The sequence below is a fragment of the Convolutriloba macropyga genome, chromosome 10 (genome assembly GCF_964194025.1).
Source record: "Convolutriloba macropyga chromosome 10, txConMacr16.3, whole genome shotgun sequence".
Taxonomy (NCBI): Eukaryota; Metazoa; Xenacoelomorpha; order Acoela; family Convolutidae; genus Convolutriloba; species Convolutriloba macropyga.
In genome coordinates this window covers 33,566,965-33,581,288 of record NC_134477.1, presented here as the reverse complement: position 1 = coordinate 33,581,288, position 14,324 = coordinate 33,566,965, and the positions used below count along the sequence as shown (strand labels likewise).

The 14,324-nt window shown below is 36.9% G+C and overlaps 1 protein-coding gene across 1 annotated transcript in view; it reads left to right on the top strand.

The window, feature by feature from the left end:
* Window positions 1-14,324, top strand: part of LOC142347999 (neurofibromin-like) — a 634,373-nt gene that overhangs the window by 584,347 nt on the left and 35,702 nt on the right. The window contains exons 37-38 of the mRNA XM_075399163.1: window positions 2,204-2,359; window positions 2,939-3,162. Coding sequence (XP_075255278.1) covers window positions 2,204-2,359; window positions 2,939-3,162 — 380 coding nt within the window. The remainder of the gene's footprint in view (window positions 1-2,203; window positions 2,360-2,938; window positions 3,163-14,324) is intronic.

Below are 14,324 nucleotides of genomic sequence, written 5' to 3'. Positions count from 1 at the left end.
TGAACACTCCATCAGCCACTTACACTGAGCCCCATTCCCTCACTTATTTATTCACCTCAACTCACCATACCCTTCACTTCACCTCGTTCCACCCGTAACCCCTCACACTCGCCTCCATCCGAGCTCAACACAACCCCTCCACCACCTTCTCCTCTGCCCTTATCCCCCAGCTTCCCTTTCTTTCCATGGATGTACCCCGTCCAGACACCAAACTCCTGAGCTCAAAATTGAGTTATCGGTTTCTTTAGTTAAATTAGGCGGCTGATTTTTTAATCGCTCTGAAACAGTTTGTAGCAATTGTGTATGTCGTCGTTTTAAGCAATTATTAGTTTTGTGGTCTTGTGATAATTTTTCGTTTGTGGTCTTTTTATGTAATTTTTTGCTCGCCATTAACGTCTCCTAGAGCCTTAAGTCTCAGTGGTCTCGTAAGTATCTAAGTTTGCGATACACCGAAGCAGGTTAGGAGCCATAATTTTATGAACTTCCCTTTAATGCCCCCACCCACTTAACCCCCATCACTCCACCTCGTTCCTCCCGTAACCCCTCACAATCGCCCGCATGCAAGCTCACCAATACCTCTCCACCACCTCCCCGCCCTCAAGCTCACCCGCTCCCCCAACTCTTTTTCCTTCAATCCACTCACCTCGGACCGTCTCCAAACCCCTAAGCTAAAAATTGAGCTATAATTTTTTAAGACACTTGACTAATTAGGCAGCTAATTTTTCAACTGCTCTTCACCTAAGTCATGTGATTTTTATTCTGCGGTTTTTCGCTCGGCGTTAAGTTTTCATAGAGCCTTAGGGCTCACTAGTCTCTTATTATCTTTTTGTCGTTACACCGAAATAAATTAAAAGACAAATTCATGGCCCATCTTTTAACCCCCGGCAGCGTAACCTCCCCCGCCACTTAACCGCCGCTTCCCCACCCCTAATTAAATCCCCATTCTACTACCAGGCGTGAAAAGTTTTTGAAATTTTTATAGAAGTGAAGTGAGAATTTGTTATTAGAACAAATTTTCAGGTTTTGAAAGAAAGGTTTTTTTACGTGAGGGAATTTGACTTTTCTGTTTGAGCACTTGAATTTCAATTAAAGGATTCAAACATTCATATATGTGTTTAAAAGGCATAGTTGTCTCTTTTTAACTTATCAAAGGCCATTTAATTGGTTATTTGACCTAGCCACCATTTTTTATTAATTATCTGATTTTTTCGCCTTTTTTGCAATTTTCTGTTGTACTGTTTCTTAGTCCCATTAAGGACTGGTCTCGTAAGTTCTCTAACGAGGCATGAAAGAAGGCTTTTTAATTGCTTGAATTTTTGTATAAAGTATTCAACTACTTATGCTCAGTTTTTTCAAAAAGAAATTGGTAAGTTTTTGAATCCAGCTGAGTTTCCAAGTGTCGTTGTGTTCTTAATTAATCTTATTAATGACCATTCTTGTCTTTTGCTCATGAGGCTTTTTTTATTTTTTCAAAAACTATTTGCGAATTTTTGCGTTTTGCATGTAATTGTTGTTTCTTTTGAAGTCGTATCACTAAACTTAAGTAATCGTAAGATCAATCATCGGTTGATATTGAAGTTTAAATAATTGAACTAATTGTTTCAATTCATAACTTATGCTTTTTATGACGTTGCGACAAGTTATTTCAGAAAATTACTCGGAATTTTCTGTGTTTTTGCTCACTTTTTGTTTTTTGTTGTCTTTGAATTACGCAATGCAGTGGGTACGGTCAATGTCAAACAAAAGAGCAAAATAATAAAAACGGGATAAACCGATAAAGCCCTGTCATTAAGTCATATTGCATAAGGTTATCAAAGTTCGTTAGAACGATTGCTAGCTGACATTAGTACTAAGCTTAATAGCTTTCAGTTTAAAAGCTGAATTTTAAAAAGCGTCAGTTTAAAAGCTAAAGTATAGATTTAGAATCTAACTGAAACTGCACACCAAATTAGAAACCTTTTGACACTTAGAAAACAATTCTGCCAATTTCCATCTCTTTCTATTTCAATCCCGACGTGCGTCAAGGGCGTCAACGGTGGCTATTTTCCGGCAATTTGCTGTCTATATTTTTCATGCCGCCTGTGTGTGTCTTTGTCAAGGAGTTAAATTAAAAATGAACTAAATAACAATCCAATTTTCTAAGCTATCGCTGTGACAATAATGTGATAAAACCCGAACAACTTAATATTCTATTATAATTCAGGTATTCCCGAATGCCCTGAAGTTGTCGCACAAGGACATGAAGGCAGTGATAAAGGTGGGATCCAATGCAATCCAAGTGACCTCGGCTGAGAAAGTGAAGATACTCGAGCACAGAGCTGTTCTCAACGACATTTGTTACGCCTCAGAAATTGAAGAGGTTTGTCATTTTTTACTTTTCATTATTGCTCACAACTGCTTCCTTATCTTTAAATTGCAACATGCTTTGGTTCTGCAATCTTTTTAAAGATTTGATATGTGGCCCATAATTTCCGAGCTACAGTTATTTTTTAATGCGAAATTACTATTACATACTCTTATAGGCAAGTCCTCTTTGTTTAAAACAGGAAAAAACTTCTGTTGATCTTACATATTCTTGTGTGGCATATTCAAATTTGAGATTACGGTCTAGGGTTGACCAATATTAGATTTCATATTTAAGATCATAACTGTTTGCATCCTCGAAATGTCATACGAAATTATGCAAAAATTCATTGAAGACAGTACTATATAACTAAAAATGGACGCTACATTTTTCGTGCTCAGGGACTTTGAATTTTCAGATTGACTTTTGATAAAAAAAGTTTTGAGCTGATGTACAAATTAGTTTGTTATCGCTTTTTTAAAATAAATTAGTTTGTTATAAATTAGTTTGTTATAAATTAGTTTGTTATAAATTAGTTTGTTATAAATTAGTTTGTTATAAATTAGTTTGTTATCGCATTGTTTTGGTCTTCAGGTATACGTGGTAGAGGACAATCAGTTCTCCCTGACTGTAGTGAATGCAGCCCCATGGTGTTTCATCCACAATGACTGTGACGCCATTGTCAAGGCCATCATCCACATCAGAACACGATGGGAACTTAGTCAGAGTGTAAGTAAAAAACTTCGACCAATTCAACAACTTCCTATGGTACAGGGCTTTCTTTTCCCAAAAATGTGGAGGAGTTTGTATATATTTGCGCAGCCCAAAAGTCTTAAATCAGTTGTTTTTCCATCAACCTCTTTTATCACTGTCTAACGTCATTTGAGGTTGTGCGAATTATTCACTGTAGCACTATGAATGTAGCACCTGATGGTGACACAGTTGGATGTGTGTCTTTTTACAGTTTTTAAGACTCGAAGAGGAGTATTGCTATTCTACAGGTCTTTTTTAGCTGAAATCATGACTTAAAATTTGACTTTTGTTGTAGAACACTGACTTCTGTTTTCGAACAATGGCCTTTAAAATAGCTTAGCTGAAATGTAAATTTATTAAGAACTGGTGGTTTTATTCAAGTTGAAAAGATCATTTCGAGAATTTTTGACCCCATTATAGCTCCACACATACACACACGCACACCCACCCACGCACACACACGCACGCACACCCACCCACGCGCACACGCACGCACACACACACTTACACAAACCCACACACACCCACTCACACGCACGCCCACACACGCACACCTACCCACGCACACCTACGCGCACGCACACCGACCCACGCACACCCACCCACACACACCCACGCACGCACACACCCACACAAACCCACACACAAACATGCAGACACACACGCGCACACTCACACACACACGCACACCCACACCCACCCACGCACACCGACCCACGCACACCCACCCACACAAACACGCACGCGCACGCAAACACACACTTAAACCCACACACACACACACGCACACACACAAGCACACCCACCCACGCACACCCACCCACGCTCACCCAACCACGCACACAGCCACGCACACCCATCCACCCACGCACACCCACTCACGCACACCAACCCACGCACACCAAACCACGCACACCCACCCACGCATGCACACCCAACCACGCACGCGCACACGCACGCACACACACAAACACACCCACGCACACTCACCCACGCACACCCATCCACGCACACCCAACCACGCTCACCCAACCACGCACAACCAACCACGCACACAGCCACGCACACTCACCCACGCACACCCATCCACCCACGCACACCCATCCACTCACGCACACCGACCCACACACACCCAACCACGCACCCACGCATTCCCACGCACGCGCACACACGCACACACACACAAACAAACACACACACGCACACCCATACCCACCCATGCACACCCACCCACGCACACTCCCCCACACGAACACGCACGCGCGCGCACACAAACACAAAAACCCCACAAACAAACCCGCACACCCACACCCACCAACGCACACCCACCCACGCACAATCACCTACAAACACCCAACCACGCACACCCACCCACGCACACAACCACGCACACCCACCCACTTACATCCACCCGCGCACACCCAACCACACGCACGCAAAATTTTGTCATTTTTTTAGATTCATCCATCCTCAAGAGCCAAGGAAACCTCCTCTAGGGTTCAATAATAATTTAGTTCATAGTTTCTAGATGTTATGGAATATTATTCAAGATTTTATCATCACAAATATTAGCATTCTTTTGCCGAAATTTGCAATTTTAGCATTTTCTGTCATTATTCAGATTTTCCCAGCCTTGGGGCCATAAAACCTTTTGTAGGGTTTGATAATAATTTTCTGGAAAATTTTCATGGGCCATGAAATAGTTTTCAATTTTTTTAATATCACAAATTTTAGCTATTTTTAATTAAACTTGCAATTTTTTTTCATTCTATTTTCAAAATTTCGTCATTTTTTAGGTTTCTCCAGCCTCAACAGCCAAGGAACCTCCTTTAGGATCTTATAATAAGTTCGCTCATATTTTCTAGATGTTATGGAATATTTTCCAAGTTTTTAACATCACGAACTTCAGCATTCTTTTGACAAAATTTGCAATTTTTTTGCCTTTGTCATTATTCAGGTTTTCCAGCGTCAGGAGCCAGAAAACCCTCTGTAGGGGTTGATAAAAAAACTATTGGAAAATTGTCATTGGCCATGGTATAGTTTTCAACTTTTTAATATCACAAATTTTACCATTTTTTCAATAAAACTTTTTTCAATATTTTTTAAAAATTGAACATTACAAATGTTAGCATTTTTTGCCATGTTTTGTCATTTGTCAGGTTTTTCAGGCCCCAGGGGCCAAAAAACTTCCTTTAAGTCTTGATTATAACTTACTGCATAATTTGTAGATATAATGGAATGTTTTTCGATATTTTAGTTTTACGAATTCAAGCAATTTTTTAAAAAATATTTGCAATCAAGAGTTTTGAATATTTTGGAATTTTTTTTATTTTCTCAGGGGCCCAGGGACCTCCTCCAATGTTTGATAATAAGCTGCTGCATAGTTTCTACAGTTAATGCAATGGTTATCATTTTTTTACTCCAGTTTTAGCAATTTTGGGATAAAATTTATTTTTTTTTAGTTTTTTCGGAATTTTATTATCATGTTCCAAGTTGAAAGTTCCAAATAAGCTGCTGCATAATTTCTACAGTTAATGGAATAGTTAATAATTGCTCTCAAACGAAATTTGTAGCAATTATATTAGTCCTGTCGGTCTTTTTTATGCGATTTTTTGCCTGACCAATTTTTCGTCTGACGCTTTTGTTTTTTCGTCCTCAAAAACGGGAAACAGGTAGCGCCCAGCGGGCATTAAGTGCTCTTAGAGCCTTTCAGCTCTGTTTCACAACTCAAACTGTTTTGGAGACTTGTACTTATACTTATGGTGTGAAGGTCGGTTCTTAGAGGTTGACACCTCCCCCCCCCCCCCCCTGTTGGGGTTTCTTTTCTTTTTTCTCGTTAGCGTTTTCTCTCAAACTTCTCTCTCTTCCTTATCTCTTTTGTTGATGCCGTTAACTGGCGTGACGTCATCATCTATTACCCTCATTAACGCTGAATTATAGTAGAAATGTATGAACATATTTTTTATTATAAACTAATTTATTTTTTGCTTGACCAATTTTTTGTCTGACCCATTTGACTTTTTGTCCCCAGAAACATGATAAAGAGCTAGCAGCCAGTGGGCATTAACTGAATAGTTCACAAAACCGTGACTAGCTAATGACGAAGCCAACCACTCGTCGGTCGTTTGAGAGCAATTCACCCGACGTTAGTCGGTTATGTGAAGAATTTTCTGCACCCATAAATAATCCTCTAAGCTAAGTTTCTGACTTAAATTGACCCACTTGTCGTTTCTAGAGCAATTTGTCCAACTTTAGTCCGTTTATGTTAAATTTTACTCAAACTTTCTCCTAATTTGCAAGATTTACAAAGATTTAACTATTAATGTGATCAATTTTAATATTTTGTTAATAGCCGCCCTCATCTTCTCAGCCGGCTATTATTGCGCTCGTATTTTTTTTTACTTCGTCAAACTTTTTTTTCGCTTTACCATTTTGCCGCTTTTTCGACATTTCGCGTGAAATCTTTTTGACTTCTCTAGGCTAGTTTCTCTCTTCTCTCATTCTGCTAAAAGTGAATTTGAACATCAGTTGCTAAGCAAAGCAATTCAAAATGAACAGAGTCGGTATAAAAAATTGAAGTCAGAAATAGAAACGAGATAAACCCATAAAGCCTAATTTTAGATGCCCGCTATTTGAACGTCGTTCCTATAAGTCTTAGTTACCACCTCTAATGCTTATTGGTGTTGATAGTAGCCTCTCTCTAAGAAACAGAAGTATGTTCAACTACGAAATGCCATCAAAATAAATCGGACTTAAAAAATATTTTTGTACAATTTTTTTTTTTCAATATATTCTATTCGTTCAATCCCAATCATGCTTATTGGAATCAACGGCGGCTATTTTCCGGCAATCTGCCGGGTATGTTTTTAAATTTTATCTGATTTGTTAGCTCATAATAAAAATTGATTTTTGTATTTCTCTCTTAGTTTTAGTTTTGACAGAAAAAATTTCAAATACACATAAGTTTTTGAGAATATCATTTTTTGAAGAAATATTGTTGGCATTTTTTTTCTGCCCCACATTCAATGCTAAAAGTGAAGCTGGGTTATTTCGTAGAATTTTTACTCCGCCGATTTCAAGAAATTACGAAATTATCAAGAAAAATAATCCATTAGCAATATTTGGGATATTAGTTTGTTATTTTCTGATTATATAGGACTCATCTCATTGTGCTGCTGATACAGCAGGCCGTTAATTATAGTTTAACATCTCATATTTCTTGAACAGGAGGAAGTTTAGTCGTTTTTTCAATCTGTCCGCTCTACTTTCCGTGCATTCTCGTGCTATAAAAAGTCTTTATTGGCTTTTTTATCGTCCTGAATCAAGAACCCATCAATTTTAGGTTAGGTTCAATGTTATGCAACTTTTTGGTAATGTTTTTGGTAATTAACATTGCGTTCAACCGAGCCTCCTTGTTTTGTTACGCCCCTTGTTCGAGTCCCTTGCATTACTCGAGAACGATGACTTGTAGCCTTTCTCATATCCGAATTGAGATTTTTACTAATTTCATGTCCAATAGATGGCATTACAGTATCAGTTTTCAAGTATGGCTTAGAAAATATCAATTCAAGCTGGCCAACGAGGCCAAAATTTGCATACCTCTGTCGTTAAAATTTCGAGGCAACTGCGTGCCGGGGTTTGAAAAAATTTCGTCTCTGTCGTCACGACCTCCGTTGGTTATTTGTATTTCTGATAGGCAACTCCTTTTTGTTTCTGAGAACGCAGGAATTAAATGGAAAAATGTTTCTGGGGTAACTCCTCGTTCTTGCAAAAAATCGGTTTGGATGGTTGAAAAATGTAAGCATGAAATTCTGAATTTTAAAAACATTTAAAAGTTTTTGTGCATGTTCTTGCGCAAATTCTAGCTGCCTTTCAACAAATTTGTCTCATTCATTGACGCTACTATCTCAGCTGTGTCTTCCTCGGGGCTCCATAACGTTGTCTTCGAACTGTCCCTCGTATAATATGTTCCCGGGTGGGTCATAGTTCACTACCACAAACATACCGTGGTTTGATTTGGCGATTCCCACTCCCACGTATTCCGATTCTTTCCATACTATTTGGGTGAAATGACCGGTTCTGTGATGGAGTAAAATAGGTAAATTAAGTAAATAGTTCTGAAGTTTCAAAATATGAAGCAGTTTTTGTAATATTTTATTTTAAAATCTTTTAAAACAAGCTGTCAAAAGCTATAAGTTGGAAATGTTTAAATGTTTGATTTTCGAATCTTTTCTTATTGAGACGTGAATTTTAAAAACTCATCTATAGTCATTTTGATTGCCAGTTGCATTTCAAGTGTACTAAACCTCAAACTACTGAGAAAAATAGATTTAAAGCTCTGAGAAAAGATAAAATATTCTAATTCAGTTGCTGCAACTCTACGGATGGTACAGTTTTTCATACCTGTGGCTAAAACTTGGGTTTTCATAATCGTAATATTGATGTTGCGAGTACCATTCGTCCACAACTGCTTTCGCTGAAACAAACGTTTCAAATGGCTGCCACTTTTTAGGAAAAATTGTCCACCAGGAAAACTAATTAATTGCTCTGAAACAAATTTTGTGCAGCAATTGAGTCCTCTTCTTAACTTGTAGAGGAGAATTGGTTGTCTACAAAAGTTTCTAACTGCGTGAACCAAACTACAATTGTCTGAGTTTAAATTCAAACATCAATAGGTTGTTCTAAACTGGAACATCTGTGTTCATGAATTGTTTGGTTCTCAAATGTTGTTCAAGATAAAATTTTGATCTCTTGGAAGTTCTTCTAACTAATTACTCCTTCCAACCCCTACTTAACCGCCTCTCAAATTTCCCTTATGCCCCCACTACCAGTACCCTAAAGCCTTCTTATCTCCAGCTATTTCCACAACAACAACTACTATCCAGTTACACATTAACTTTGCGTTCACCCAATAGTATTGGGAATTTAAAAGAATTTTTTGCGCTATTTGCAAAACTTTGATAGTGTAAATATGCATTATATTTTGGACTTGTGTCGTTTCTCTTTTTCCTGTTTTTCTTATAGCTGAGCTTAGCTATACTGCGGTACTTTTCGATTTTGTTTTTGCTTGGTAATCTGACGATCATTAAGTCTTCTTAAACGAAGTTTGTAGCAATTATATTAGTCCTGCGGTCTTTTTCAACGCAATTTCGCTTGACCAATTCTTCTGACCCTTTTATCTTTTCTTCTTCAAAAACGGGATTATCAACTAAAGGCCAGGAATCATTCAGTGACTGAGCAGCTCTCTTATAGCCTCAAGCCTTGCTGGTCTCTAAGTATGCGATTCATTAAGACTGTTTTTACTAGACATACATTCACGGTGTGCAGGGCTGTTCCTAATCTTACAAGTTTGTTTCCCCCGAGAGCCCCACTCCGCTCACTCTACCCCAATGCAGAACCTAATGCTAGCATGTCTGAGCCCCATCTGTCTACTACAGAAGCCAACCACTCGTACATCGGTTGAGAGCATTTCGCTCGCTCGACGTTAGTCGGTTATGTTTTTAGGTTTTTACATTTTGTCACGCCGTAGAGCTCAAAAGAGTTCGTTCAATCATGGGCTGATGCAGTTGTTCAGCTGCTTTTTGTGCATGCCGTCAATTGTTACACTCATTAGTTGTGATCAATAGCCGCCCCCATTTTCTCAGCAGGCTATTATTTCGCTCCTGTTTTTTCTCCGAATAAAATTTTTGCTTTACCTGATTTTGCCGCTTTTCGACATTTTGCGTCAAATTTTTCTGACTTACCTAGAAAAATTTTATTCTTCTCTCATTCTACTTATAGTGTTTTTGAACAGCAGTTTATCACCAAAACAATCTAAAATGAGCGGCGTCATAGAAACGAAATCAGGAATTTTTGTTCGTACAGCAATCATTTTTTTGATAGCCGCCCTCAGCCTCTCAACGGCTATTATTTAGGCGCTCTCCTTTTTTTAAATTCGCTTTACCTTTTGATCACATTTTTCGTTTTATATGAGTCACGATTTTCACGTTTGACTTCTGACTTTCTTCACTCACTGTTTCAACTGAATGAATTTTAATTTCTTCACGCATCGAATTACGCAATGTGATGGTTACTGTCAAAGTCAGAAGAGCAAAATCAAAACAGACGGAATAAACCGATAAAGCCCGGTCATTAGGTCGTTTGGTTATCGAAGTTCATTAGAGTGTTTGCTAGCTCATTGATATTAAGCTTATTAGCTATCAGATTAGAAGATGAATCAAGTATAGTGTTAGAATCTAACTGAAACTGCTCGCCAAATTAGAACACTCTTTGAGACTAAAAAACAAAACAGAAAAAAGTCGGTCAATTGGTCCTTGTTTTTTCTTTTCAATCCCGATGTGCTTCCAGCGCGTCAACGGCGGCTATTTTCCGGCAATCTGCCGGCTATGTTTTCATTTCTGTTCTATCAATCCTTATCTGGGTATGGAAATCAATGGCGGCTGTTTTCCGGCAATCTGCCAGCTGAATTTTATCAGCTGAATTTCGTAGTTTTTTTTAACCATATATGACTTATCTCTGGATGAATTTTCGAGGCCAACACAGGATAGTTCAATAGATTATCAAAATTCCTTTGAGAGAATGCTAAACGTTATTGGTATTAAGCCTGATAGCCTGTTCAGTTTAGAGACCTGTCTCTGAAGAAGCTTATATGTAGCTGAAGTCTGTCAATTTGCTGAACCCAATAAAAGTGAATGGTCTACTCTGTTCTGGTTAACTGTGGCGCTTTTCTAGCAATCTACTGGCTATGTTTTTTTAACTTATAGAATATTGGTTGCAATAATTTGTAGCGATGAAAAGTCGACCAATAGTTATTTGGAGAAGCTGACCTCGCGACTCCGGAAAGGAAACAAAGGTTTATTTCAACAGGAAAAGCTGTCCGATTTACATTCAAAATCCAGTATACCATTCTAGAAGCCACTATGCCAATGAATTGATCTTAATTGATGTTAATTGCCGTATGGCAATAGGCATTGCTTTTTCTCAAACAGATGAGGCAAAAAAACCTTTTAAGAAAACTATTCCTCATTTTTGGTCCGTGGGTTAAGAGTTCAAAATAAATGCTGAAATTTGTTCTCTAGAATTGTGACCGAAAATGTTCCATTTCTATATATATATGTATATATATATATATATATATATATATATATATAATAATAATAATAATAATAATAATAATAATAAATTGTTTCCAGAGTATTCATTAGAAAAAAAAGAAACTTGCTCTTTTACATTTAGAAGTTAATATCGAAATTCATTTATGCATTTAATACTCCAGGAGAACACTTTTAGGCCAAGTTTGGCCTGTTTTCAAGTGTCTCTAGCGAAAGAGATCGTAAACATCAAAGATTATATGTAAAGTTTATAAGAAAATTTTACTAGCTACATTAAAAAAAATTGTTGGAAGCTTGGAGTTTAGAAATCGGTTTGGTCTCACATTTTAAACCAAGATAGCATTCATCATCGTCAATAATATATAAGTCCAAAAACTTGTGACAAAAGTCCTTTACTTGCCGCTTTGAGAGATCAAAAATAAAATTGACAAAATTGGGAAAAAAGTTTAGCAAGCAATTAACCATTTTACGAATTTTTTGTTGCAGTGAGAAATTTTCAAACTTGTTCTTAAATAAACACAATTTGCGAGAACTGTTTCGCGCATTTGCTATTTTGAGAAGCTCTTCCATTGAGATACAGTTCTTTAAAACTGTGATTTCACATTCTTTTCGTATTATTTTTATTGCCATTTTGAGTATTTCATACAGGTGGAGCTCTGATACATTATTAAGTAGCAGTTCTTTCCGCTTACTTGTTATGGAGTCAAACTTCTTTTTGAATGTTATGATTCTGGATATTCTTTTCACCATTTGATTCAGGGGTCTGAGTACTTGATTGCTTGTGTTAGCGTAAACTAAGACTCCGTATTGAATTACTGGTTGCACATATAATCGATAGACTTGAACAAACTGATTTGTTGTTAGGACCTTCCTAATTCGGTAGAGAAGTGAGCAGAAACCTAACATTCTTTTCGTTAAATTTTTAGCATGTTCTTGAAAACTTAATTTATGGTCTACCTGAATCCCTAGATACTTAAAAGTTTCAACATTTTGGATTGTTTTACTGTTAATATACACCCTTTCAGAATTTTTTTGCACTCTTTTCGAAAAATCGACGCATTTTGTCTTCTCAACGTTTGAAATCAGTCGATTTCTTTTCAACCAGGAGGCTGTTTTCTGAAGAATTACATTGATTTTAGTTTCATTTGTTTTGGGTTCAGTTTTTGTATAAACTACAGTGTCATCTGCATAGAGGATGGATTTTATGTCAGATGTTTCGAGGGTCAGATCATTTATGTATATAATAAAAAGCAAAGGACCCCTTATTGAGCCTTGCGGGACGCCAATTTTTATGCTTCTCATAGATGACTTCCTGGAGCCTATTTCAGTGTATTGAAATCTTCTGCTCAAATAGGACTTCAAATCTTTCAAAACATGTCCTCTTAGACCATAACTGGAGCACTTTGCTAGTAGTTCCACGGTGTCAAAGGCTTTTTTGAGATCCAAGAAAGTACTGATCGTATTTTGTTTACTATTTAGCCAATTTAATCGAACATTTTCGCTGAGTTCCACCAGTGCATCAATTGTGCTGCGGTTTTGTCTAAAACCAAATTGATTTTCATTGAATACTTTTTCTTTATTAAGGAAAACAATAATTCTGTTGAAGATAATTTTTTCAAAAATTTTACCTACCACCGGTAGCAGTGATATCGGACGATAATTTGATGGATCCCTTTCGTCCCCTTCCTTGAATATTGGGATTACTTTTGTAATTTTCAGGCAATCAGGAAACAAGCCAAAATTTAGACAGGAGTTGAAGACTTCGCAGAGAAAAGGTGAAATTGATGGCGCAAGCAACCGTAAGCAATAGTTATTCAAATTGAAGGCATCTACACTGCATTTGTTGTTCATATCACTCAAAATTTTGCTTATCTCCCTTATTGTTGTTTTTTTGGAGAAATAAACTGTTTACAATTTTCTTTGTGTAGGACTCATTGCGTTTAGCACCAAAATTTTCTGTAAGTTTTTTCCCTATGTCTGCAAAGAAATTATTAAACGATTCCAGTTTTGACTCTACTTCCTTGATCTCTAGGTTTTTGGATTCACCCATTATTTCTTTTACAGCATCATCAAAAAAATTTTGAGTGTTTTGACCAGCTTTTTTATTTGATAGTATTGTCTCATCTTTTTCCTGACAAGTTTCTTAACTACTTTGGATTGATTTTCATATTTTGCTTTGGCTGATGAAGATCTTTCTTTTAAATACAATTGCCTTAAGTGATGTTTTTTTGTAGCAGCATTTTTTACTTCGTTGTCGATCCAATTTCTCTTGTTTCTAACAGATGGGTTTTTTCCGGAATTATTTTGTTCAGTTCTTTGTTTAAAAAGTCTTGGAACTTAATCAATGATTCATTGCAATTGATGGAATTTAATTTTTTTTTTTGAGCAGAAAGTTGCTGTAAGACACAATTTTTGCTCTGATTTGATTCAGATTATCTGTGTTCTGTAATTTTGACCATACTCGTATTTTATTACATTTTCTATCGGAAAATTTGATATTTTCAGAAAATTGTAATTTAATGGTATAGTGATCGCTTACAGCTGTTTTCAGTACTTTTTGAGAGGATTTGAAATTTGTAAAAAAAACATCAAGTAACGTTTTCGAGTGATTGGTTTCTCTTGTTGCATCTTGTGATGACTCAAACGAGAGCCCAATAGCGCTAAGTGTTGATATTAGCTGGTCATATTTTTTCCTTTGTGAAAAAAATTAATATTCAGGACTCCACAAAGTTTATGTTAGGTATTTGGTTTGAGAACTATTTCATCTAAATAGCTTCCAAAAGCTGAAAACGTAGCTTCATTGGTGCAGTTTGGCGGTATATAAACACAGGTTATGACTATTTCAGTTCCTCTATTTTTTATCAGAACTGATATAGCCTGAATTGAGACTTTTTCCAGTTTTGCAAGCAATTTTGCATTAGCCGCGCAATTTAACAAAAATTCCAAGGCCACCACCCCTCTTTTTTTCTTTCCGAACTAAATAAGATACTGTAATTTGATAGATTAAAAATTTGTTTGTTATCTGTTGGCTTTAGCCACGTTTCAGTTAAGCAAATCGCAATTGCCTGTTTCTCACATTCTTGAATTATTTTGAATTCGTCAAAATTTTTCGACAG